A 27,179-nucleotide genomic window follows, 5' to 3' on the forward strand; every position below is an offset into this window, starting at 1 on the left:
GAAATCTGCTTTTTGTGGAACTCTAGAAGCCAAGATAAAGTAGAATTTTTATTTTATTTTTTTTTAAGTAGAATTTTAAAAAAGAAATCCGAACAATAAAATCTTCCTTCTATGGCAAAGTCTATTTTATCTCTTTTGTTCGAATAGAAGATAAACTTCTATTCTAAATGTTACCATATTTCTATTTTTGCCAAACTTGTTTCTCCCAAAAAGTATTTCTAACCATTCACTGAACTTAAGAACTAAACTGCACCTGACACACTGATTTCCCAGGACAAAGAATTTAATTTCTTGAGCTCTATTTATCAATATTTTCCAAGAATATTAAATCATTTTTGCAGGATTAGATTGACTACTTCAATTTTTATGGTATCAGAATCACACTGTAAATATTTAACAAATTGCTGATGTTTTTAGACAGCAATAATAATCATTAAATGGAAGTTTAGGGCAATCATTTAATGAAAGGAGGTGAAAGCATCATGAAATTAACAAGAATAAAATTCAAGATATACTGATTCTATGTAATTTAAAAACAGCAGATTAAAAGATCTACAATGAAATTATTCTCTTCTGATTGAATTTTAGGCTCATTTTTCACAAATAATTCACAGTCCTCTCAGCAATTTACTTCAACATGAAATGAAATGTAATACATCAGAATTTTAGTCAAATAAGATCTTACTGTTTTATCTGAATTCCTATTAAGTGCTGAACACTTACCTCCGCATTGTAAAATTTGGTTTTCACATCCAATGGTTTGAGAACCTAGTTGAATAAAGCATATCAATCAGAGGAGATTATCATTTGACCATTTATTTTTATTTATTTTAAATCACAGGGCTTAAATCTGTCAAAGGCATTTTCCAATTTTAATTGTAAAAAGCTTTTTTAATAGCTATGCAATTATTTTTGCAAAAACAACAACAAGAAAACCAAACAACAATCCCAAATACATTTCTAAAAGACAACCATCATTTCTTAATTGGGTGACAGTCACATGAGTTACATGTGTGTTTACTTCATAATATTTTGCTAAACTCAATACATGTATTTTATGTATTTTTCCATATGTATTCCACAAAAATGTTTATTAAAATAAGCAGACAAATCTTTTATTTTCTTTTAAAGGGCATGCAAAATCTTAATGATACAGCAAAGCAATAGCAAAATTTTTTCCTTTTTTTTAAGAAAGTTTTGTTTTTTCAAGTAATCTCTACGCCTACCATGGGGCTTGAACTCAAGACCCCAAGATCAAGAGTCACATGCTCCACCTAATGAGCCAGCCAGGTGCCCCAAAATAAATCTGGGTACATTTTATTTATTTATTCATTCATTCATTCATTCATTCACTCCTACTGATAGTACTTTTTCTTCCACTTAAAAACAGGTATGAAAAATATATATAGCATAATATCTAGATCTAATTTAGTTATATATGGTCATCTCATCCCTTCTCGCATATACTTGCCTATGTTAAACCAGTGGTTTTCAACTATTTTTAATCATGGAGTGAAAACTGTGTATAAATACAGAACTCTACCTACAACTTTGGACTCATGGAATACCGGAAGGAAGCTTGGTCCACTCAGCCCAAGTCAATTATCTCTCATTTAAATATTTCTTTAGAAATTTGATATGATTTACACTTAATTTATCTGGACTTTACACTCATTTTATCCCTCTTGTTTATTCTTGTGAGTTTTGTCAAGGCATAAAAACAGGACAATTTTTTATGGATAAAAATCCGTAAATGAGGGGTGCCTGGCTGGCTCAGTCAGAAGAGTGTATGACTCTTGATCTTGGGGGTGGGAGTTCGAGCCCCTTGATGGGTACAGAGATTACAAAAAAAATAATAATAATAATAAAGAAACTTAAAAAAAACTTCAGGTGAAATATTACACTGACAATGATAATTTCTCTGCTTTTACTTAATTTAGTCTGACTTTAGATTTCTAGTAATATGACAAATCCAAACATATGAAGCTACTTGTTTTATCTGGAGCCTGTTTTCACTGCAGTTAATAGGAATAACTTCATAGGGGGAAAAAAGGCATCTAAAAACTATTTACATTGTCACATTTAATACCTGAAATTTGAAGAATTTTCTAAAATACATTTTTTCTCCACCCTGAGTTGTATAGCTCACTGCACACACCAAGCTGAAATGGAAAGATATCTTTGAATCATCTTTGATTTTGTTTAATAATAAATCTAATACACCTCAATTCTACTCACAAATTTGGAAAATATTAATACCAATGGTGTAAAAGTGAAGCCAAATGGGCCTAGAGTAGGAAAAAAAGAGTTTTAGCAGATAAAAATGTAATTCCATGAACAAGAAAACTCTGATTAGCAAAATTAAATATACCATGGTGAAATATATTCCAAAACAAATCCCAGAATAATCAAATAGTTGTATGTACAAATTAAGTGTTCATATAAATTAGAAGAAAAAAATACAAATTCAAAAAAATCCTAGGATGGGGAAAGACTTTAATATAAATGGGCAATGGAAAAGTCTTATAAATTTATAAACTGAATAAATCAAAACCACATTAAAACAAAAAGCAGACAAAATGGGATAAAATACTTCTAACAAAATGAATCTCGTAAGCAAAACATTAGAGTCTTGCTCAAAATAGGAGAAAAGGATACATAGATAGATCACAGTACCATAAATGGCTAACAAAAATGTGAAAATGTTCAGCCTCACAAGAAGTCAAAGAAATAAAATAACGAGACACAATTTTTCTACCTCTTAAGATTTGAAAAAATTCTTTAGAGGTGTTACCATGATTGGTGAGGGTTTAGAGAAAGTGACTCTCTACACTGCTTGTGGTTATAAGAGATTTAGAAAACAAGCCTTAAGGAAAAGTCTTAAAAATGCTTATATGCCCCTATGGTACCCACTACAAGCAATCTACCACAGGAAATACTAAGGTGCTCATTACTGTGTTATTTATAACAGCAGGAGACTAGAAATAATCTAAAGTCCAACATTGGTGTAAACAAATTAAAGTATATGGTCCAAGAATATAATATAAAACTATCTTAAAAATAATGTTTTCAAAGAACACTGATTCAAGTGGGAAAATGTTCACAGTGCACTGAAAAAGATAAAACCATCTTGATCTGATCAAAATTTTGAAAAATATTATTTAAATTATTTATACAAATCTGTTATATAAACGCACATAAAAAAACTAGAAAATCGTATATTAATATTTTAATAGTGGTTGCACTCTGTGGTGACATTACAGGAACTTCAATTTCTCTTTTATAAGTTAAGTGTACATAAGCCAGGTCTAGGGATACAGAGTTGATCAAAAACACAGTAACTGCTCACAGTAGGAAGCAGTATAGCAGGGTATGGGTTTTTGGAAGCCAGATTTAGATTTGAGTTCCATGTCATTATTTGCTATTTAATTCCACAAGAGAATCATTTTCTCTGAAAGGAGGTTTTTACACATTTAATAAACTTCAATAAACTTAACAAATTTTTAATAAAATTTAATCATTATAATAAATATAACAAAAAATTCAATAAATTTCAATAAACTCTATTTCAACAAATATTGACCACTATTCCCTGGTAGATTGTGGAGATACAGCCGACTTCATGGAACTCATACTCTAATGGAAATGACAGGCACTAAGTAATTAATTTTAAGTAGAAGACTGAAAAAATGACAAGTTGTGGATGTTATAGAATACATTAAAAGGGGTATTTAATTTAGTCTTGGAGGTCAGGAAAGCCTCTTCGAGAAGTCATGGTGAATCTGAGATATGAAGAAGTGGAAGTAAGCTAGAAAAAGAACACAGGCATTCCTTAGGAAAGGAAGAATTTATCTCAAGTCATAGAGGAGTGCAAAAGAAAGAGACTTCCAATACGACTCAGTATAAAGGAGGGAGGAGTGAGAAAAGGTAAGAACTAAAGCGGCTGGTAAGGATTAGGTTCTAGAGAACTTTGTAAAGCCAATACAAAGAATTTTCTAAGGGTGGTGGTAGATCACTGAAGAGTTAAGTGACTTATCCAAGACCACGTAATTAATAAATGATGGAGGTGAAATTTGAACTCTTTAGATTTTGACTCCAAAGCTTATACCAACCACAGACTATATACCAAGAAGTGCTTACAAAAGAGATGTCACCACAATGAATTGATTAACAGCTAATGTTATATACTTCTTTAAGTCACGGAAGAGAGGCAAAAATGGTGACATAGGTGGAGATGAAGAAGGGGGGGATAATGACATACAGTTAGTAAGAACTAACAGGACTTTGTAAATTGATTGTATGTGGGGATGGTAAGGCAGATGAAGTCTAAAATTACTTTAAATGGCTGAAATTTTCATATTTGCCTCTCAGACAAAGAAAAATAGAGGATTCACACTGAAATATATACATAGGCCAGGAATACATAATTTGAGATTTTTTTCTCATAGCTTGTCTTACTTTGGTTCTGTATTTCTGAATTCTCAGGGTAAAGTGTACATACATAGTTAAATACAGAACTGAAAAGTTGTACAGAACTGAAAAGTTGTAATTTAAAAATAAACACTATAATGTCAGTTCCTAGCATTTCAAAAAATAATAAATGTACTTTCAGTCAGAGTGGTACCTGGGTTTTAAACATTTGTATGGCTTTTTATTTTTTGTATAAGATCGTCTGTAGATGCAAACACGAAAACAGAAATAAAGGAAAATAAATTAACATATTTTCCCCTATAAAACAAACATTTTGCTTAAAGTTCGTTTGTGGTAAGCACGTAAGCTTATAACATTAAATTCCTTCCTAAGTAGATTCTTAGGCTTGATGCTAAATGTACGTAAAGCGAAAATTTCAAATAAAGGCATACATAAGTAAAAGCCTTTGAGAACTAGTAAAATTAATCCTTACATGTGTGTTCCAATTTCCTTTACTTCATGGTGTATGACATCATCAATACAACAATCAGGTTTAAGTTCAGCCACTGCAGCATTGGAGGCTGAAAGATTTAAACGCTGAGAACTTGTCTGAAGATCAGCCTTGAAAAAAAGAGATTAAAAAAAAATCCAAATGAGACTGGTTACCTACAGGGTGTGACTGGGTATGAGTGAAAATAGGGGAGCAGGAACAAGGAAGCAGGGTTGACGGGGAGCAACACTTCTTGGTGTCAATCTTTCTATAGAGCTCTGTAGCTTAGAACCACGTTCATGTTTCATACATGCACACCCAAATTAAATAAATAAAAATCAGCCAGGAAGTAGGGGGAATAGGTAATGGAATACAAATAGTACCAAATGAACACAACCACAGTGGGAAGGAGGAATGGGAAAAAAAGAACTAACCTAAGTTAGTTTGGCTAACAAAAGCTAGAGACAAAAAGAATGGCACACGAATATTGTACTCTAGCTAGTATGTTTGCTTGTTCACAGGGGTATGGATTAGCAATTCTGCAACAGTTATGTGTATACCGGGACTAAACAAAAAAAATACTATGGATAACAAGAGAGAAGCTTCTCACCTTTGGAGAAAAAAAGGGGCAAATAAGGAAAGGGAGAAGGCTGCAACGAAACTTGTGGTGTTGAGTTGGAATGAGAGGCATCAATATGAATATACGGCTTTAAAACATACATACAGATGGATATCCCAGGGACAGAGATAGATGTGTACACATGTGCTACTATGGAACACTAAAAGATAAAGTACTATGCAAAACAGTATCAGATGGTATTTGTAGAACTAGACATCAGCATTAAGGTCACCAACAAAGAAAGGACTATCTTCTCTAAAATAACACCCAGTTGCTTTCTATTACATTCCCCCTTTATTTCTTTTCGAACATTTCTCACTCTAATTGTCATAAATGGCATCCTCCCTTAATCTCAGTCACTTTCTGTCACATTCAAATTTAACTTCCCTTGTAACATTTACCACAATCTCTAGTTACTTATTTTTAGTATTTTGTATACCTGTTTCTGCCCACCCTACCGAAAATGTAAGGTCTATGGAGGCACAAACCTCTTTTGTCTTCTCTTACTCACTACTACAACCTGATGCCTGACACCATACTAGGTAATTAATAAATACGTGTTGAATACTGAATGATGTTATGATGAAACTTTGAGGCAAATGTTAAGAAAAATTCACAGAAAGTAAAGATCATGCTAGGTCATAAGGATTAGGGGAAGTTTTTATATAAAAGCTTGGATTCTATTAAGTCTTTGTTTTTAAAAAACTTAACAGGTTTTCTGCAGTTAATTCTAATCTAACATTCTTAATGCTAGGCACTGTGAAGCGGGATATTTATTTGTGCTATCTCTTTGGTCGTTATATTCAGTTATAAAATAGCAGGAACTCAAATTTATTGGGCACTCTCTATGTGCAAGGCCTTGTTCTAAGCTCATTATTCATTTAATATCTACAATCCTAAGTAGGCAGTCATACTATTCCCATTTTACAGACAATAAAACCAAGGCACAGAGAAGTAACAACTTCCCTAAGGTTATACAACTAGTAAGTAACGGAACTAAGATTAAAAATTCCTGGGGTGCCTGGGTGGCTCAGTCGTTAAGCATCTGCCTTCGGCTCAGGTCATGATCCCAGGGTCCTGGGATCGAGTCCCGCATCGGGCTCCCTGCTCGGCAGGAAGCCTGCTTCTCCCTCTCCCACTCCCCCTGCTTGTGTTCCTGCTCTCGCTCTCTCTCTGTCAAATAAATAAATAAAATCTTTTTAAAAAAAAAAAAATAAATAAAAATTCCTTAAACATTTTAGAAACCAGAGAAGAGGGGGTTAAAAAAAAGAAACACTCAAACCCATGGGCTTTCTGTCCAGTATGTTTTCCTCTGTGTCATTTTTTTAAGTGTCACAACTACAGTATTAATATATATACGGCTGAACACTTGCATCTTTTTTTCTTTTTCGCTATTATAAATAATGCTGCACCAACCATTTACTTTCTTATTACCTACTATAGGCCAGGGCTTTGCCAGGAGCTGGAGATACATCAGTGAACAAAACGGACCAAAATCCCTGCCTCTGTTGAATTTAAATGTTTGGGGAAAATAGTAGTGGAGAAATAGAAGGCTGGCCTGGGATAGGGGAATACTTTTTTTTTTTTTCTCTCAAGAGGGGCCTGACCTCACAACCCTGAGATCCAGACCTGAGCTGAAATCAAGAGTCGGAAAGGAAGATGAACCATGAGAGACTAGGGACCCTGGACCCCAGGAAACAGAGGGTTTCGGGGGGGGGTGGGGCACCTGGGTGGCTCAGTTGGTTAAGCACCTATCTTCAGCTCAGGTCATGATCCCAGGGTCCTGGGATCGAGCCCCGCATCGGGCTCCCTGCTCAGTGGGAAGCCTGCTTCTCCCTCTCCCACGCCCCCTGCTTGTGTTCCCTCTCTGGCTGTCTCTCTCTGTCAGATAAAGAAATAAAATCTTAAAAAAAACAAAAAACAAAAACAAAACTAAGCTGACAGTAAAAGAATAAAAAAAGTACAGATTCACAATCTCTCTTCTTGATTTCAAAATTCCAGGAGTTATAAAAAAAAGTTTTGAGGACAGAAGTCTGGGTAGCTGAAGTAATAGCAGCAGTATAATTATGATCTCCCAAGTCATCCACAAAACAAAAACAAAAACAAAAAACAAAACAAAAACAAATAAAACTATACTAAACCTTGTGTTAGTATAAGTAGAAAGCAGCAAATGTCCAAACTTCAAATTACCTGTAAGTAGGCAAATATCAAATTTTTGTAAGCTATTTCTCATGCTCTTGCCATAAGCCTTTGCAAAGAATAAGAGAAGTTCAGGAAAAGTTGAGCTGAAGAGAAAGAGAAGAGATAGGTCTAACACTGATCTAAACCACTTCCAGAAAGACAAAGTCTGTTCTAAGCGTGAAAATACTGAGAAAGGGCATTACCGGAAGATGAGAGCACGGTCTATAGGAAAGGGACGTAACAGTTGTTTGACAGGAAAGAAAACACGTCAGGGTTTTGAAAAAGAGTTAAAAGGAGAGACACCTTTTGGAAACTGTGGAGGGAAGAGGAAAAATTTAGGACACTACAATTCACATGAAAAGAGAAAATTTGGGGCTCCTGGGTGGCTCAGTCGGTTAAGCGTCTGCCTTCGGCTCAGGGCATGATCCCAGGGTCCTGGGATCGAGCCCCACGTCGGGCTCCCTGCTCAGAGGGGAGCCTGCTTCTCCCTCTGCCTGCCGCTCCCCCTGCTTGTGCGCTCTCTGACAAATAAAATCTTAAAAAAAAAAAAGAAAATTTAAGGAACACACAACCCCTTCCTCCTCCATCAGCCTTCCCAAAAGCCACCCAGTAAAGAAACCACACTTTGCTCACAATGCTTTAAGAGGGTGTTTTTGAATTAGGAATATCAAAGCACCCAAACTACATTTCACAGAATGCAAAGCTACCAACAGTCTTCATCTATACAAAAAATACTATAAAAGTAGATGAGAACTGAGACAATTCCCTGATAAAAACTGCCACCCAAAACCAATAGTGAACTAACTACTGTATACTAAGAGAAAACTATAGTAAAATACTCAAACTGAATTAAATACCCTCAAGAGAACATACGAAATATAAAAAAACACCTAGAATGAGAAATTTTAAAAACAAAGCTAAATTTGTTGGTGGTGTTGTTTTAGCATGGGGCTAAAATTTTGTTAGAGAAGAATGTAAATAGTTGATTGAATTCAGGAAAGAAAAAAAGGACACAAATCATATTAGAAACGTGAAATGACAAACGAAATAACTGAATACAACTACTATTAAAATCCATGAAAACTTTCTAGAAACAAAAGATCTAAATCTACATATTGAAAGGGTCCACTTGCTATCAGAGAAATGACATCAAACGACCAATTCTAAAACATACAGGAAAAAAAAAATCCCCAGGGCCTCCAGGAAAAATTACCAAATAACTTACAAGGCAAGAGAATATGACTGGCATCAGTCCTCTCAAAAACAGCATATACAGCTAAGTAACAAAGGAGTAGCATTTTCAGAAAACATAAGGAAGGAAAATGTAAATGAAGGATTTTATATCCAGCCAAACTGTCCTTCAAGTATAAAAACACTTTTGGACATTTCAAGGCTCTGAGGATATTACCCCCACAAGCATGTCTGGAGCAATCTACTTGAGAAATCTCCATCCAATCAATATACAAATAAAAATGGGAAGATACGAGAAGGGGGAAAAGGAAAGTGGTCTAAGCAATAGGTAAGAGTTAAAGGACACTATTAAAGACTAAAAGCCCTACAGTAAGCAGCCAAGTAAGAAACAGCAAAGGGGGGATATATCATAAAAGGCATAAATACAAAGGCAAAATGTAAAACAAAATACAAACTTCCCTAAACACAAAAATTATTTGAAAAATAAGGAATGAAAACACGTTGCGTGGAGAAAAAAGGCATAGCAGATGTAACATAATATGCTTACTATTTAAATAGAAAACAATGTGACATATTTGAAACTGACCATATAAACTTATAGATAAACGTGAAGGGACTTAATTCATCTAATAAAAAAATTCAATATGACTCACAAAGCAAGACCCAACTATGTGTAATATAAGAGAAACATAAATAAAAACAAAATGAGAAAGGCTAAAAATAAAAAGATGGACAAAGGCACACCAGGCAAATGGAAACAGTAACAAAATAGGGTAGTGATACAGACACCCCAACTAAGATTCGAGCCAAAAAGCATTGAACTGGCAAAGGAGGAAACTTTTAGTGCTATAAGCCACAATTCAAAATGAAGAATAACAAGCATAAATATCTATGAACCAAAGAGCATAGCCTTTCATAAAGCACAAAGTTTAAGATACAAATAGAAGCACACTAATAATATGAGATTAACATGTCACTTTCAGTACAAGACAGATCAAGTTGACCAAAAAAAAAAAAGGAAGTAAAGATACGGGAGACCTACCAACACCATTAGTAAGGTAAATATTATGGATCTATATATCTAGCTTTACAATGGATAATAGAAAATACACCTTCTTCTTAAGTACACATGGAATATTCATTAAAAATTAGTATTAGGTCACAAAGAAAACACTATCAAGTTCTGTAAGCAGGAATAAAACAAGAACAAAATTTATCACAATGCAATTAAACAAACTATAGATCATTAACCAGAAAAAAAAACTTCCTTTCTATCTGAAAAACCTATTAAACAACTCTTGGGTAGAAGAGGAAATAAAAATAAAATTATAGAATTCTTAAAAAAGTAATCAGAATGAAAATGCTACATATTAGAATCTGTAGGATATGTTTAAAGCAATCAGAAGAAAATTCTTTTATCAACAGAAATAAAAGAATAAAAATTAAATCCCCAGCTGAGAAAGCTAGAAAAGAACAAAGTAAAAAATCAGAAGCGTAAGAAAGGAACTTGTTAAAAGCAAAAATCAAAGAGGTAGAGAATAAAAAAATATTAAATATAATGAAAAAAGTTTTGAAAAAAAAATACACAAAACAAAAGCTAGTTTAACGAAGAGAGGAAAAAAAAAGGAAGCAAAATTATGCAAAATAAGAAATGACCAGGCAAAAAATACCAATAGAGAAGAAATTTTTCAGAGACTACTTTGTAGACCTGTATGCAAATACTACCTAAAGTGGATCATTTCCTAGAATAAAACAGTTTAACAAACTGTTATACACCATTAGACACAAAAAGCTTAAACTGATCTCCACAGGAAAAAAGGGCAGATGTTATTAAGAAACTTCCCCCATTAGACATACAAGCTCACATGATTTCACAGAGTTCTTTAAACCCTACAAAAAGCAGATAGTCTAAATGCTCCAAATACATTGTTTCAAGGCACTGAAAATGAAGGAAAATTATCTAAATCTTTTACTTATTTATTTTTAAAAGATTTTATTTATTTATTTGACAGAGAGCAAGAGCGAGAGAGATCACAGAGGGAGAGGGAGAAGCCGACTTGCCGCTGTGCAGGGAGCCCGATGCGGGGCTCGATCCCAGGACCCTGAGATCACGACCCGAGCCCAAGGCAGATGCTTAACCAAAGGCAGACGCTTAACTGACTGAGCCACCCAAGCACCCCCTAAATCTTCTTTTAAGAAACCATAATAGAGACATCTAAGAGCTAATAGACAACATAAAAAATAAAAATATAAACCAGTATCATGCTGTGCTTCCTCACCTATATCCTAAGTTATTCTGATGTCAAAAATGGCTTATATGTAAATCATGAGTCTGAATGTCTTATCTGAGAAACTAAGATAACTCTTGGTGGGCACTGCACAATAAACATTAGCTACTATTATTAAATACCACTGCCTTTATGGAAATTAAATCTCATAAAGCCAACATAAATATAAACAGATATTTTATACTAAGTATGCTATTATATTATTTACTCTTTTAAATACTGACTTAAATCTTATGTACTGGTTGATTTATTCACCTTATGAAAATAAATTAATCATTTACTGAATGTCAACTGTATGCCAGGAAAAAAGTATATGTTCTCAAAGTTCTCACAGTCAGACCTTTTCATAATCAATGCAGAGGTTGGCAAACTTTTTCTTTAAAAGGTCAGAGAGCAGGGGCGCCTGGGTGGCTCAGTCGTTAAGCGTCTGCCTTCGGCTCAGGTCATGATCCCAGGGTCCTGGGATCGAGCCCCGCATCGGGCTCCCTGCTCTGCGGGAAGCCTGCTTCTGCCTCTCCCACTCCCGCTGCTTCTGTTCCCTCTCTCACTGTGTCTCTCTGTCAAATAAATAAATAAAATCTTAAAAAAAAAAAAAATAAAAATAAAAGGTCAGAGAGCAAATAATTTGGACTTTACAGGTCATAATACAATCTCTTCGCAACTCTGCAACTCCCTAGTTGTACTCCCAGTTGTAGCTTAATATCTGCCCCAGATAATACATAAATGAATGACTGTGGCTGTGTGCCAATAAAACTTTATCTATGGACACTGACATTTGAATTTCATATAATTTTCACATCCAAAGTAAGATTGTTTCTTTTGAATCATTTGAAAATGTAGAAACCATTCTTAGCTCCAAGGCCTTATAAAAACAGGCAAGAGACCAAATTTGGCCTGCAGGCTATAGTCTGACAACCCGCAGTTTAATAAAAGGCAGAAACTCCATCCATATTATGACAAACATACAAACATCTATGAAAAATTTTGCATCCAGTTTCTGGTAGTTGGGTCATATATGAAATTTGGAATATCGGCTCTATGAGGTCCTTTTCAATTCTAATACTTGCTGATCATTTTAAAACTCATTTTAATTGGACTTCCCTTTTGGCAATGCTCTAGTAACATAAAGTTACCATGTGAAGATAGCTTTGATGACTTCTCCCTAACCTAGAGTAAATTTTTTTTTTTTTTTAAAGATTTTATTCATTTGACAGAGAGACACAGCAAGAGAGGGAACACAAGCAAGGGCAGACGGAGAGGGAGAAGCAGGCTTCCCGCCGAGCAGGGAGCCTGATGCGGGGCTCGATCCCAGGACCCTGGGTTCACGACCCGAGCCGAAGGCAGACGCTCAATGACTGAGCCACCCAGGCGCCCGTGACCTACAGTAAATTTTTACTTTCTTTATGCCCTTTCTCTTTCTGAATAAATTTCAGATTGTTTAATTGAGTTAGCATATTCTACCTCTTGATTTCTAAATGACTGCAAAAATCTTCTAACTGGTGTATTTCCTACAAACTATCGCATACAATGCTTTCATATCACTCTTCCAACACGGTGTGAATACCTTTGTTCAAAAGTCCCCACTGACTGCCCACTGCCTTAAAAAAAAAACAAAAAACAAAAAAACCCGCTAAAACCCTTAGCTATAACCTGGCTTTCAAGATGCTCCACTTTATGACTACTACACATCTCTGTACCTTACCTACTTCTTCTATCAAGTGAATTCTGTTCTCTGCTACAAGAACACTTTATGGATGCCTATGCCTCTGCTCCTGAGTATCATGTTCCTCTTTTTCTCTAAATCCTACCATTCTTTGAAGATCCTGTTGTGTTCCTTCTCCAATAAGTCTTCGTGATTGATGCAATCCTCTGTGATCTTTCCTCCTCTTCCAAATTTTATATTAATCACAAATTATTAATAAAAACTTAAACCTTTGGTATACTTTCTCACCCACGTGATCACAACCTTTGAGGATAAGGAAAAATGATTCTGTGCTCAGCATATTATCTTATACCTTTAAGTGTTCAATTAATGCCTGTTGTTAATGACAATTAAAAAGTCCAGTATCAAAATGCATTTTAATGATGTTTCAAAAACACAGGAATACAAATTAAAACGTTAAAAAAAAAAAATATATATCCCAAACAAGAATGCCACTTACTTTTACTAATATATCTTTTACAACTTGATTGCTATCATTATGAACGCTGATATAACTGGAAAAGGTCTCTCCCAAAAATATATTCCTGTGAAATAAAATAAACTTTTAGGCAAAAATCCACTCAAGTTTTAACACAAATATTCTATATAAGCACCACTGAGATCTTAAAATGGAGAAGAATTTAGTAAAGGATAGTGATCAGGTGAAATACTGCTTCGGCATTCCTTTGTGTACTTTAGGCTGCTCATTCATTACCCAGCACAGTTCAAAATACTGATATAGCCTATAAAACATGATATGTATCTTGGCCCTCAACTACTGTACAAACAGCCTGTTTCTCTAGACATAAGTCACCGAAATCAGATCCATGTTAAAAGTCTTAGGATTTATTACTGAAGAGACTACAAAAGGCAATTTTTAAAATAGCTTATGCCCTAAATCTAGTAGAGACCCCAGTAATTGATCTGAGTATTTTTTACCAATTTGTTTTATTTTTCTAAGTTATTCTAATACAAATAATGACTACTTTATATTTTTGTAAAGATTTATAAAAATACCTGTTTATAAATATATATTACACAAAAATCTATAAATATATTTTACGTAAATTTTTTAATATGAATATATTTCCAAGCTTTCAAGACACCAGTCAGTGACCACATTCTGTAAACCTTTTTTAAAAACCTGAAAAATCAGGGCGCCTGGATGGCTTAGTCGGTTAAACGTCTGCCTTCAGCTCAGGTCATGATCTCAGGGTCCTGGGATCGAGCCCTGCTTTAGGCTCTCTGTTCAGCGGGGAGTCTGCTTCTCCTTCTGCCTCTCTCTCTGTGCTCCCCCTCTCTCAAATAAATAAAATCTTAAAAAAATAAATAAATAAATAAATAAATAAAAACCTGAAAAATTCCATGTGGTCTTAAATTCTCTCAGTTGCAAACAGAGTAAAACCAAGGGCTTCTACCTCATTAATAGCCTAGAATAAGAGAAGAGCTAAGAATAAGAGAAGGAATAAAAATTGACAGTTCCTAATGAGCTGACAAGTCTGACACCTTATGTTGGATACATATCTTTTTTTTTTTTTTTTTTTTTGCAGGGGGCTGGTGGTGGTGATTTGGAGGGGATGGCAGAGGGAAAGGGAGAGAGAGAATCCCAAGCAGGGTCCATATCCAGCGTGAGCCCGATGAAGGGCTTGATCTCACCAACCTGAGATTACGATCTGAGCCAAAAGCAAGATTTGGACACTTAACTGACGGAGTCACCCAGGAGCCCCTCCCCCTTTTTTTTTTTAATTAAAAAAAAACCCGGAATCACAAAGTTTAATTTTGGTAAAACCTTTTTTTTTTTTAACCACTTAAATGTATGAGTATTTTTCCATTCATTAGTTATTTTATGAAAACATAATTTGTAATGGCTTTAAGTACAGTTTATGTCAACATTTCATTCTTACCCGAAATTCTGTGGTAAAGTCAACATTTCTCCCAACATTAAAATTTCTGCACCATTTACAGTTGAAGGATCATCTCTCATGAGTTGGTTAAAGAGCTCTCCTATAGAAAGAGAAAAACATAAATTCTAACATCTATCTTGTAAATAAGTTTTACCTCCATAAAGAAACAGCTGGGAGAAATACTTAAAAAAAAGAATCTTAAGAAAAATTATATTACAAATATCTAATTTATAATCTTCACAACAAATGCATGCCAAAAAATTCTACTTTCATGGACAATGAACACTTCAGAAACAAAGGAAAAAGAAGGTCATCAGATACAAAATATATTATAGAGAGTTCCAATAATTTTAAATAAAGGGAATGGCTAATACACGTTGATGGAACATGTGAGGATAAATAAAATTTTAATATCATGACTATGAATGTATCCTTACTAAAATTAAAAGTTTCTTGTTGCCATGGGAAATCAACAGTATCTTGACTTAGAGATTATGAGTAAGACCTACACTTAGATGGCCACCACTTACATCATACAAAAAGAGGCAACAAAGAATGCCGCAAAAAGTTAGTATAAGACTGGCAAGACTACGCTTATTCCAAGGTAATATAGGCAATCCAGGTTTCAACTTTTCCCTAGGTGCAAGCAGAACAAAGCATACCAGGTAAGTCTTTTTCTTCACATGTTACTGGAATATTGGTGAATAAAGTAGGCTTAGTTAACCGCATCACTGTGAATTAAGAAAAAAAAAAGAAAATATTAATACTGCTTTGGGCTAGCATTCCAAGTTGAGTGTATGATACCCATCAATTCTATACTAAAATCAAATATAACCTAAAGCTTCCTAAATATAATAGTAAGTATTCCCAAAATCACACACCAATGATTTACTAAAAATGTTAATTTATAACAGAAAATCTTACATATCATTTATTTAAAACCTAATGTATTATAAAAATTAAATGTAAATGTAGAATGCCACATTATAGAAAAGCTGAAAAATAAAGGAATTTTAAAGCTTAAGGTATATGAGAATAGGCTTTAAGAAAAATCCTGAGTGACTATGAACAATATCAAGAAGATATCTTCCTGAAAGGGAAAAATGTTTTGATTCACCATCTTGAATATGAGACAGTAATTTTACAAAAAAACGAATCTTTACGAGCTTTATCTCTCGGTTCTAATCCCTGGCCACTGGAAGTTCAGTAAGTGGACCTTTAAGTAATATTAATTCTGTATAGAAATTACAAAAGTATCACTTAACGTATAGCTTTGTAAAATTCCAACCAAAACTAAGATTTGTTCTTGGGACATGACAGAATGTGTCTGAAATTTAGAAAAACAAGTAAAAAATAAGCGAAGGAAATTAATGGAAAAAAATGAGGAAGAAATGGATTTACCATATATTAAAAGATTTAAGTCTATAATCAACTAATTGGCTTATTAATGCAAGACCACACAGATATATTAGATAGTTAAAAAAAGATTAGGATGCAGAAAAAAAATTAACATGATAAAGTGCTAGCACACTGGTTAGCTATCTGGGAAAAATAAAAAATTTAATTTACAAATTCAATTGAAGTATCAAATAAATTGCCTATGTATCAGATAGTTAAGAGGCAAAAATTAAGCCACAAAAAACTTTTAAAAAGTGAAAATTTATGAAACCTAGTCAAGTAAGGATAAGACTTTCTAACTAAAAAAAAAATCTTTTTCAATTATTTCTAAAGACTGACCTTTGATCACATCAAAATAAAGACAAAAATGTAACATTAAAAATCATATAAACTTGTGAAATATTTCAGAAAATTAATTATAGACTATTTCTTTACACTCTATTAAAAATGTTCATTCAAATCAAACCCAAAAACCTTTAAAGACTATTGACCTAAACGGTCAATTCACAATATAAGTGGTATCATTAGCATATGTAAACGTGTACCACCTAACTACTAACTAGCTATATCATTCACACCAAATTTAGTGCCCTTCTCATCCTCGTCTCAGGCTAAATGTCATCTTTTCCAAAAAAGAAGTAACAGCTCACCTTGTCTCTCTCATAGTCCCTTATATTTGTCATGAACTGATACGTGTACTTATTTACAGCACTCTGATCCACGCTCCATGAGGTTGAGGCTCTTATGTATTATATTCAGTTTTCTCGCTTTGTTGCTTGACATAGTTTCTGACACATAGTATATTCTAAAATCTTTGCTGAATGAAAGAATTAGCACCTCACCCAAATCCTCATTAACTGGTATTATTTTGAAGATGTTAAGTTTTATGAACTGAGGCCATTAAACAATGTTATATTAAATAGATGGCTGTTGAGGGGGCCTGGCTGGCTCTTGGTCTCGGAGTCCTAAGTTCAAGCCCTACGCTGGGCACAGAGCTTACTTATAAAATAAAATAAAATAAAATAAAATAAAATAAAATAAAAACATAATATAAATATAAATGGATGGCTATTGAAACAGGCAACAAATGTTAACCTTAAAATTTCTCAAGTCACTTGCATAACTGATATATACTGAGCATTTACTAGTGCTAGACAACATGCTAAATACTTCACAAGTATCAACACATTAAATTCTCATGACTACAAATTTGGTACCATTATCTACCTTTTATACATAAGGATGATGCTTGGAGAAGGTAATCTGCATATAAAAGACTACAGCAGATAGGTGGCAGAATTAGATCTGAACTCAGATAAATTCACTTTGTTCAAAATCTCTATATTATTAATTGTAAGACTGGAGTCATAAGCCTGGAATGTCATGCCTTATCAGAAACATCCTATGGGAATTCAAAATAGGACTCCATGTCAAGCAGAGTATTAACCAATTAACCAGGTCATTGACGAGGCCCTGGAAGTGGTTGAGGGAGGTTTTCTAACTTTCTACTTCACTCTTACTTCTAACTAGGAAAGAAGATTAAAATTAAGTACAATCTGAAGGGGATAATAAAGGGCTCTAGAAATGATAAAGAAGAGACAGTTTTTTTTTTTCACAATCTAAGTATCTAAGACTCTAAGCTCACTTTTTTTTTCTTTTTCAATTTGAGAGAGAGAGAGATATCGAGAGAGACAGAGATAGCAAGAGAGAGCATGAACGGGGAGGAGAGGGAGAAGCAGGCTCCCTGCTAAGCAGGGAGCCTGTCTGGGGGGGGAGGGGCTTGATCCCAGGACCCTGGGATCATGACCTGAGCTGAAGGCAGACGCTTAACCGACTGAGCCACCCAGGCACCCCTCTAAGCTCACTTTTAACACCAAGTGGTGTTCTCTATTCCCCATTTTTTTTTCATTTCAGAAGAAACCGAATCTTTTTTTTAAAAGATTTTATTTATTTGACACAGAGAGAGACAGAAAGAGCACACAAGCAGGGGGGAGCGGCAGAGGGAGAGGGAGAAGCAGACTCCCAGTTGGGCGCAGAGCCTGATGCGGGCTCAATCCCAGACCCCGGGATCATGACCTGAGCTGAAGGCAGATGCTTAACTGACTGAGCCACCCAGGCGCCCCCAGAAGAAACCTAATCTTAATAAAAATACACTCTTCAAGGGAATCCTAAAACACTCTTTTTAAAAAGTGTCCTTGAAAATACCATGTGATTTCACTCATATGTGGAATTTAAGAAACAAACCAGCAAAAGGAAAAAAAAGAGAGACAAATCAAGAAATGGACCCTTAACTACAGAGAACTAAATGGTTACCAGAGCAGAGGTGGTGGGGGAATGGGTTAAACAGGTGAAAAGGATTAAGGAGTGCACTTGTATTGAGCACCAGGTGTTGTATGGAAGTGCTGAATCACTCTTTTGTACACCTGAAACTAATATTAAATGTATGCTAACTGGAAATTAAATAAAAACTTAAAAAAAAACATAAAGTGTTTTTGAGTTCACCCAAATGTGTAGCCAACTTATTTGCTTATTATATGCTCAAACTTCCATTGTGTACAAAAGTCTTATAAAGCTTAGTTTTACTGATTCTATGATTTTCTAGGGGATGAGATAATAGAGGGTGGGTAAAGAATAACCCTCTATTAAAAATAAAAACTTCCCAAACTGGTATTAAAAATACCTGTTTCCATCATATTTTCAAAGAGGGAAAAATCAGTGGGGGGAGACTGCAGTTGGTAAGAAATACTATCATCCTGTGGACTCAAAGAAAACTACTATAAAGCACAGTTCGTCATACTGCAGATTCTTAAACACAAACTGGGAAAGCCCAGTTAGTAACGTAAAAGTATCTCATATTAAAACTCATTGTGGTGTATATATATATATATATATACACCACATACACAACGTGGTATATGTGGTATATATATATATACTTACAATGTGGTATATGTGGTGTGTATATGTACACACACACACACACACACACACACACAATGGAATATTATGCAGCCATCAAAAAATGAAATCTTGCCATTTGCAACGACATGGATAGAACTTTAGGGCATTATGCTAAGTGAAATAAGTCAATCAGAGAAAGACAACTGTCATATGTTCTCACTGGTATGTGGAATTTGAGAAACAAGGAAGAGGATCATAGGGGAAAAGAGGAAAAAATTGAAACAAGACAAAAACCAGAGAGGGAGACAAACCATAAGAGACTCTTAATCTCAGGAAACAAACTGAGGGTTGCTGGAGTGGTGGGGGGTGGGAGGGATGGGGTGGCTGGGTGATAGACATTGGGGAGGGTATGTGCTATGGTGAGCACTGTGAATTGTGTAAGACTGTTGAATCACAGACCTGTACCCCTGAAACAAATCATATGTTAATAAAAAAAAGAGAGCACTGCTTTGCAAACTACAACAAAACAAAACAAAACAAAACTCAATGTTTCCTGTCTTACAGCAAATTAATGGACCTCAAATATTACACATAATGTTAGTTGGAAAAGAGCAACTACCAACAAAAGCAAGGCTTAAGAAACCTGGCAGAGGAACTATAATAAAGCACTGTTTTTTTTTTTTTAAAAGATTTATTTACTTTATATATAGAGAGAATAGATGCACAAGGCGGTGGGGCTCAGGGGAGAGGGAGATAAGCAGACTCCCCAGTGAGCACGGAGCCTGAAGCAGGGCTTGATCCCACAACCCAGAGATCATGACCTGAGCCAAAATCAAGAGTTGGAGGTTAGCTGACTGAGCCACTGAAGTGCCCCAATAAAGCACTGGTTATTAAATGATAATCTTATATTCAGGTTGAATGTTAAAAAACAGGTTCTTTGTCAAAAATTAAAGAGGCAAAAAAGAATATGTGATTTTCTGCCAAGTGCCAAATCAAATATTCACTACACACAGCAAATATAGTGTCATGTGTAGTACCATTTTCATTGGAACTCACAAAACACATTTATGAAATTCAGGTTCCACCTATTATCTTATTAAAAAAACTTTTATAAGTCTTCAATAATTTATGAAAGAGATAGACCTGAGGTTACAAACTAATGACCTGGGCCAAGTTCAATTTGTGTATACATTTTGCTTGAAAAGAACATAAAAAAATTAAAGGAGAATCTTCTTCAAGTTCCAAGTCCTTAACTACGTTCTACAGTCTTGCCTGTCTAGTCCCTGAATGATTTCAAGTTTGTGAACTGTGAATTCTGGGCATTTTGAGCAAATTATATCAAAGTGATCATTATGCAGGAGCTCATTTTCGAAATTCTCAAAAAATGGTCTTTAAGCTATTTGATAAATTGGTAAAGAAAGTTAAATTCATATGATATCCTCCACATCTTTTTTTGGTTGAATTTAACATTTATCTGAAGGTAGAGAGGTTGTCAGGGAAAAATAAAGTTATGGTATCGCTGCCACTTTCCTAGAGAGTAAAATGCCGTTGGTATTTTATCAAATGGTCTCACAGATCCACCTTCCTGTATGCATTCTTGTGTCCCCAATTTACTTCCACATCTATGACTTAACAGTGGAAATGAGAAATATTGCTGAGCCCTACTACTAGCTTATGCTAGAATCATCAGTCCTAAGGTTCTAAATACTCTAAAAAAGCTTCAAAGTAGTAGTGGATTCTAAATTCTTAGGCCTTGATTACTTCTTAAGTATTGTGTAGATAGATGAGAAATGGATCTCTCCTCCTTTTGAAATCATAGCACTATTTGCAGTAAAACTCCATCTTGAGTTTTCCAGGTCTGAATTACCCTTTCACTGCTTCTGAAAGAGGCAGAAAGCAATCAATACAAATGATAAAACTTTAAATCTGCCACATGTGAAGACAAAGAAACTCTTTTTAATAAAGTGTGATTCTTGGCTAAAATTAACAACTCAGGAAACAACAGATGTTGGTGAGGATGCAAAGGAAGGGGAACTCTCTTACACTGTTGGTGGAAATGCAAACTGGTGCAGCCACTCTGGAAAACAATATGGAGGTTCCTCAAAAAAGTTAAAAATAGAGCCACCCTATGACCCAGCAATAGTACTACTAGGTGTTATTCAAAGGATACACAGACAGTGATTCGAAGGGGCACTGCATCCCAATGTTTATAGCAGCAATGTCCACAATAGCCAAACTATGGAAAGAGCCCAGATAGTCATTGACAGATGATTGGATACAGAAGATGTGGTATACACATAAAATGGAATTATTAATCAGCCATCAAAATGAATGAAATCTTGCCATGAAGGGGATGGAACTACAGGGTATTATGCTAAGCAAAATAAGCCAGTCAGAGAAAGACAAACACCATATGATTTCACTCATATGTGGAATTTAAGAAACAAAACAGATGAACATAGGGGAAGGGAAGGAAAAATAAACTGAAAATGAGAGGGAGGCAAACTGTAAGAGATGCTGAACTCCAGGATACAAACTGAGGGTTGCTGAAGGGAAGGTGAATGGGGGAAAGGGGTAATTGGGTGATGGGAATTAAGGAGGGCACTTGACATAATGAGCTGCATGTTACACGCAACTGATGAATCAGTAAATTCTACCCCAGTAACTAATAATACAGTGTATGTTAACTAAATTGAATTTAAATAAAGAATTAAAGTATGATTCTTGGATTAAAAAACTGCTCATAACAACCTTTATTGTATAATCACTTTGGGTATTTTTATGAGGAGATGTGTAAACTCAATTTATAACATTCTGCTCATGGGAAACTTATAATAACTCTAGGAACCAGTCAACTAGCAATCAGCATTAACCATCATTAAGATTGAACTACTTGTAATAGATTAAATAAAGAATAACGATTTCTTATCCACATTTGATACTTCCCTTCAAAATAAGTTATATCCTTAAAGATACGTTATGGTTTAGGCAAATTAGACATTTTGTACTTCTGTTTCAAAATTCCACATCAAATATTGTCAGTTACAGATTTTTGGAAACATTGGTAGAATCTGGGCTAGTTTCCCAATTTGAACTATGTTCATGCTACTTGAATAGCACTTGCAATGAACTGGTTTTATTTATTTTAAAAAAATCATTACACTTTAGAAGAGTAAAGAAAAAACACTATAAAATTATATTTTGGGGCTTTACCAAAATCCAAACTATTCACTGTAATTCACTGCAATATCTAATTCAACCACTGGAAAAGTAACAGAACAAAAGGGATAGAACATTTTATCTCTAAACTCAGTATAAATAACAACTTAGCATGATTCATTTAGAAGACTACTAAAAGTATAACCCAGAAAGCTCTTGAGTTAATAGACATGTCTAGGAACTCAACTGATGGCCATTTATTTCTGGAAAACAACTGTATACAAGTTACCACACAATTTTTTTTTTTTTTTTTACAATATTAAGAATGAACAGGCTATCTTAGTGAGGGGTCAAATTAAAAAGTTAAAAAGTTAAAATCCCATAAAAATTGACTGATCTCATTATTTCATAAGTTTTTTTTTTTAAAGATTTTATTTATTTATCTGACAGAGAGACAGCGAGAGAGGGAACACAAGCAGAGGGAGTGGGAGAGGGAGAAGCAGGCTTCCCGCTGAGCAGGGAGCCTGATGTGGGGCTCGATCCCAGGACCCTGGGATCATGACCTGAGCCGAAGGCAGACGCTTAACGACTGAGCCACCCAGGCGCCCCTGATCTCATTATTTCAGATCATACTCAGTTCATTCAGAATATTCTTCTCTTTAACAATCAGTGAAATTCATTACATACTAAAAATAACACCATATTTATGCACGAATAAATTCATTTTCCCAGCAAGAGCTAACCTTCCTTTAAGAAGACTTCCCACATATTCACAGTACGTAATATCACAGAACACCCATATTTGGCCTAAGTGTCTCTGAAATGTAGCATTACAAGATGGAAGTTCATTGTGCCTGATGATTTGATTGAGTTTTGCCCAAATGTCTTCCAGAGTTTGGTTGTTACAAATAGCATGCTCTATAGTCCATCTTGCTCTATAAAGTGAATGCAAATTCAGTGCCTTTAAACTATCTTGCAATTTTTTAGACAAAGGAAAAATATTTTCAGTACAATTACTGTTGGGAAGTGAAACACTCCAAAACCTCTTCTTGTGCTGTCTTCCCTTTTCTGAATGTTTATCTAGAGTTCCAGAATTAGTCTGTTCATTCAGTGAGTGTGACCGGATTAAGTGCTTCCTTTTTTTTAAATTAGGTTGAAATTCCAAAAGATCTACTGTGCAATCGTAACTCTGTGATTTAACATCACGTTCTGAAATGGTTAAGTACAGTTTCACATCTTCAGCTGCCTCTTCAGAAATCACAGGTGGTGATCTTTTAGGTTTGAGTGGAAGTTTGGACCCATCATGCAAACACCAAGGAATAAATCTCGACAGCGGACGTGTAGGAAAGTCTTGAATTGCTTTCTCTGCAATTTTTGGCAGTTGTGTGGGATCATTCTCATATGGTCGATAATGTAATATTACTTCTGTAGTCATTCTGCAGTAATCCAGTTACTCTTAATGAAGAAAACATTTCTTAGATGCGCTCCTCAGCGCTAGAATGTAATTTATAATTATAAGACTCTCTTTCCAAATCAGAGGGAAACAGGACCTAAAGTGGAAGTATTGCAAAGAGTAAGATATGGTAGGGATAGCCTACACACAAATAGGGAAAAAGAAAAAACAAAACCAATCCCAATATGATATTTTACCAAGTGCTATTGGTAAATGTGAATGTAATCCACAAAACCGGAAATGCTTTATCTCACCAAAATAAGGGATCTGATTAGATGCCTTATAAGATCACTTCTAGCCTAAAACTGCTAGGAGTCAACAAGTCTAACTCAACAGATATAAAGGATTTGGAACTATTGTTACTAATATATTAGGTAAATAATATTAAGACTATAGCAGAAACAAAGGGTAAATTAGTGATTCTTAGAATACTAGATTCATTTGAAGATAACAAAAATGTAGAAATACTTAAAAATTTGAGACATCTGAATTGAGGACAATGAAAATCATTGTAATTTTTAATGCCTTGAGAAAAATAATTTTATACTTTAAAATTATATGAATTCTGCCAAATATATAGACAGAGTACTTAATGATTTTATTTCATTTGCAGTAGTAAACACTAGTAACATGAAAATAGTTTAACTCTGATTTTAGCCAGGCTAGGAATGGGTTTGTGACGAAGTCTCCTTTGTATAAATGGGGGAATTTCACAGTATCAAGACCTTAGTACCATGGCTCCTGAATTCCACTTTGGAGGAGGACCAAGAAGGCTAGACCTTCCCTATTTTTTTTTTTTCCCTCTTAGAGCAAAGAAGTCTTCAAGTTGCCCCAAATGAAGTCATTGATAATAAGTTCCAGCATATAGTTAGGCTCCCTAACCAAGTCCAAAGCTGCATGAGCCATAATGCAGACTCTTTCAAATCCTAATTACTGTAGGAAAAAAAATGAGAGGTTGTATCTCTTCTCCCCCAAATCATTAGAGAACTTTTTGAAGGGGTTCTCCCATTGCTAGAATGACCATGGACGGGGACTCCTGTCATGATGTCACAATACTCATTTGACCACTGATTCTGAAGAGTCAGAAGTAATTAATCTCATGATTCTTTTCACCTACTGTTAACGTCCATTAAGAGATTTGACAACTTAAATTCATAAATGACTGTGATCCTTAACATCCATAATTTTAATATGAATCTAAACATAGAGAGCATATTCTTAAAAGCATTAATAATGCTTTTATTTTTTCTTTCCTCTTCCTTACACTTTCACATTGTAAGATATGGCACTGAGAATTCTTTCATTTTTTGAACGTAGTCAATGTTGTACTCCGAGAATGATGAAGTTCTGAGAGCTCCTTAATAATTTACTTAGATAAGAAAGTAAACTTAAATTACCACATAAATTGATATATTTGGCATCCAACAATCAGTACAATTAAAATCTGTGAAAAATTTTTTAATAAATTATTTTTTTTAAAGAAATCCCTACACCCAATGTGAGACTTGAACTCACCACCCCGAGATCAAGAGTCACATGCTCCACTGACTGAGCCAGGCAGGTGCCCCAAAGCTTGTGAAAATTCTTGTTTAACAAGGGGGGACAATGGTACCAAAGAGCTTTAATAAAACTGAAATTATCCGTGAATTTCAAAGGACTTATCCTTTTAGGCCACTAAAATAGTCTCCCAGGTTATCTTCTATTTCAGAAAATAAAGAAAAATAGAAAACTAAAAATACCCAATGGCAATTAGCTTCCACATCACTGGAATGTAACTGTGTTTAATAGCTTCCAGCTTGCATAAAATCATACCTAGGAGCTAACAGAACTGTTCCAAATTCCCATCAAAATAACTGATGAGAGAATGTTCTCTGAAAATGCTGTTTCCTTCATTAGGAGGCAATAAGGAGTCTTGGAAAGATGGAGGAAGGCCTTGTGTTGAAATACTGCCTCCAATCACTTACTAGCTTTGTGACCCTGAAAAAGTTTCTTAAATTTCTGATAGATATTAAGTAAAATCTATTCCACATACTTGATGTAAGATTAAGAAAAAACGTGACAGTTACTTTTCCTTTTTCTCCAGAAGAACCCATTTTAGTCTAGCTCATTTGCTCAGGCTAAGCTTATAGGTCCTGTTGCTGTATTACTTAATACTGTTTTTTAGTTCTATGATCAGAGACAACCCTATTAAATTCAGCTATCAGTATATGATTTTATGTTACAGATGGGACTGGTAAGCTTCTGGAATGTGTGATGCCTACATCATAACTGGGGAGGGGATAAGGGTCCCTCAAAATGGATGCCACAAGGAAGGTAAGTGCAGTGTAACCGAATTCAAATGCCTCTTGAGCCTTTTCTCAGCTCAGTCCAAGAAGTTACTGGTAACCACACAGTACAGCATCCAAGAAAGAAGAAGCGCGTTCGTGGAAGTAGAAAACAGATGAAATAAAGCTGAAAGCATTTTAAATAAAAGGTTTTCAGAAAACAATAAGAATTCCAGAAAAACTCTGCCCTGTTGGTTTTCCCCCAAATAATGATACAATTAAATCATCAAACTTATTAAAAATTTTTGCTGTGTGCAGAAAACGAAAGTTGGCATTAATTTTCCCATATCCACAACTTTGAAGTAAACTGAAGTTTTAACAAATCTAAACTATACGTTGTTGTACGATGTATTTCTAAATCCTTGGCACTGCTTACTGCAATACTAGACTAACTTCACAGATGAAGCTGAATGAAGCCTAGTAACTTTATCAGTGCCACATGAAGTCACAATAGACAAGGAAAAATCACTGTAGATGCCTATTGTAAATCATCTTGGTTCACTGGGCTCTCCCCGGGTAAGGTAGGGACCTTAGCTTCCGCGGCTAAAACCAGTCTGGTAACTGCAGCATATCTACACAATGAGTGATTTGCCAGGTATCTATTCCATTCTAGAGGAAGGCTGTCAAACCTAAAAAGCAAAGAGAAGAAATTGCTTCCTTACACTCGGCGCCAAAGGACAGAACAGGAGGGCAGGCACTAACAGTGTTTAAGAAAAACGAGGCCTACATCCCAGGGACCAGATCTATGTGGCAAAGGCTTCGAGAATTAGTGAGAGAAGAGGAGAACAGACTAAAGGGAGTCAGGTTCGTAAAAGTTTACCTTTCAGGGCCAGCAGGTGCTCCTGTTTGGGGGGATTCACTTCCATTTTGACCGGCACTTTCGACCCACTGCCTACGGCAGGTGAAGAGGTTCAAAGCAGCCCGGAAGAAAACAGAAAAGCGGACGTTCGGGAAGATCAAATCACTCCCAACAGGCTCTCTGCGCTGGTGATGCCGTAAATTCTCTTCTTAGCACCGTCCTTTACGGACTCAACGGCTTCTTTTTACCAAAGCCATCTCTTGCTTCTTAGAGACCTATACATAACATACTTCCCTATTTTCAAGCCACAGTCACACATCATGACTTCAAGAAACCACTCCTCGGTGACAATACGTAGCT

At 35.0% G+C, this 27,179-nt stretch overlaps 2 protein-coding genes across 6 annotated transcripts in view; both read right to left on the reverse strand.

The window, feature by feature from the left end:
• TRAPPC13 (trafficking protein particle complex subunit 13) overlaps positions 1-26,982 on the reverse strand; it is a 38,688-nt gene extending 11,706 nt beyond the window's left edge. For 4 of the 5 annotated variants that reach the window (XM_036117462.2, XM_036117461.2, XM_036117460.2 and 1 more), the window contains exons 1-7: positions 26,841-26,982; positions 15,448-15,516; positions 14,786-14,885; positions 13,342-13,426; positions 4,904-5,031; positions 2,090-2,162; positions 724-768 (exon numbers count right to left, since the gene is read on the reverse strand). In XM_036117462.2, the coding sequence (XP_035973355.2) occupies positions 724-768; positions 2,090-2,162; positions 4,904-5,031; positions 13,342-13,426; positions 14,786-14,885; positions 15,448-15,516; positions 26,841-26,886 (546 nt within the window). In that variant the 5' untranslated portion in view covers positions 26,887-26,982. Of the gene's footprint in view, positions 1-723; positions 769-2,089; positions 2,163-4,903; positions 5,032-13,341; positions 13,427-14,785; positions 14,886-15,447; positions 15,517-22,986; positions 23,121-26,840 lie in introns of those variants that run through there. The other variant, XM_036117464.2, reaches the window with a different exon arrangement.
• SHLD3 (shieldin complex subunit 3) lies at positions 21,409-26,976 on the reverse strand. Its single transcript, XM_036117470.2, has 2 exons — positions 26,841-26,976; positions 21,409-23,793 (listed from the first exon to the last, which is right to left on the reverse strand). The coding sequence occupies exon 2, from the start codon at positions 23,676-23,678 to the stop codon at positions 22,923-22,925; it is 756 nt and encodes a 251-aa protein (XP_035973363.1). The 5' UTR covers positions 23,679-23,793; positions 26,841-26,976; the 3' UTR covers positions 21,409-22,922.
• Positions 26,983-27,179: the final 197 nt, after the last annotated feature.

This window comes from Halichoerus grypus, chromosome 2 (genome assembly GCF_964656455.1).
Source record: "Halichoerus grypus chromosome 2, mHalGry1.hap1.1, whole genome shotgun sequence".
NCBI lineage: Eukaryota > Metazoa > Chordata > Mammalia > Carnivora > Phocidae > Halichoerus > Halichoerus grypus.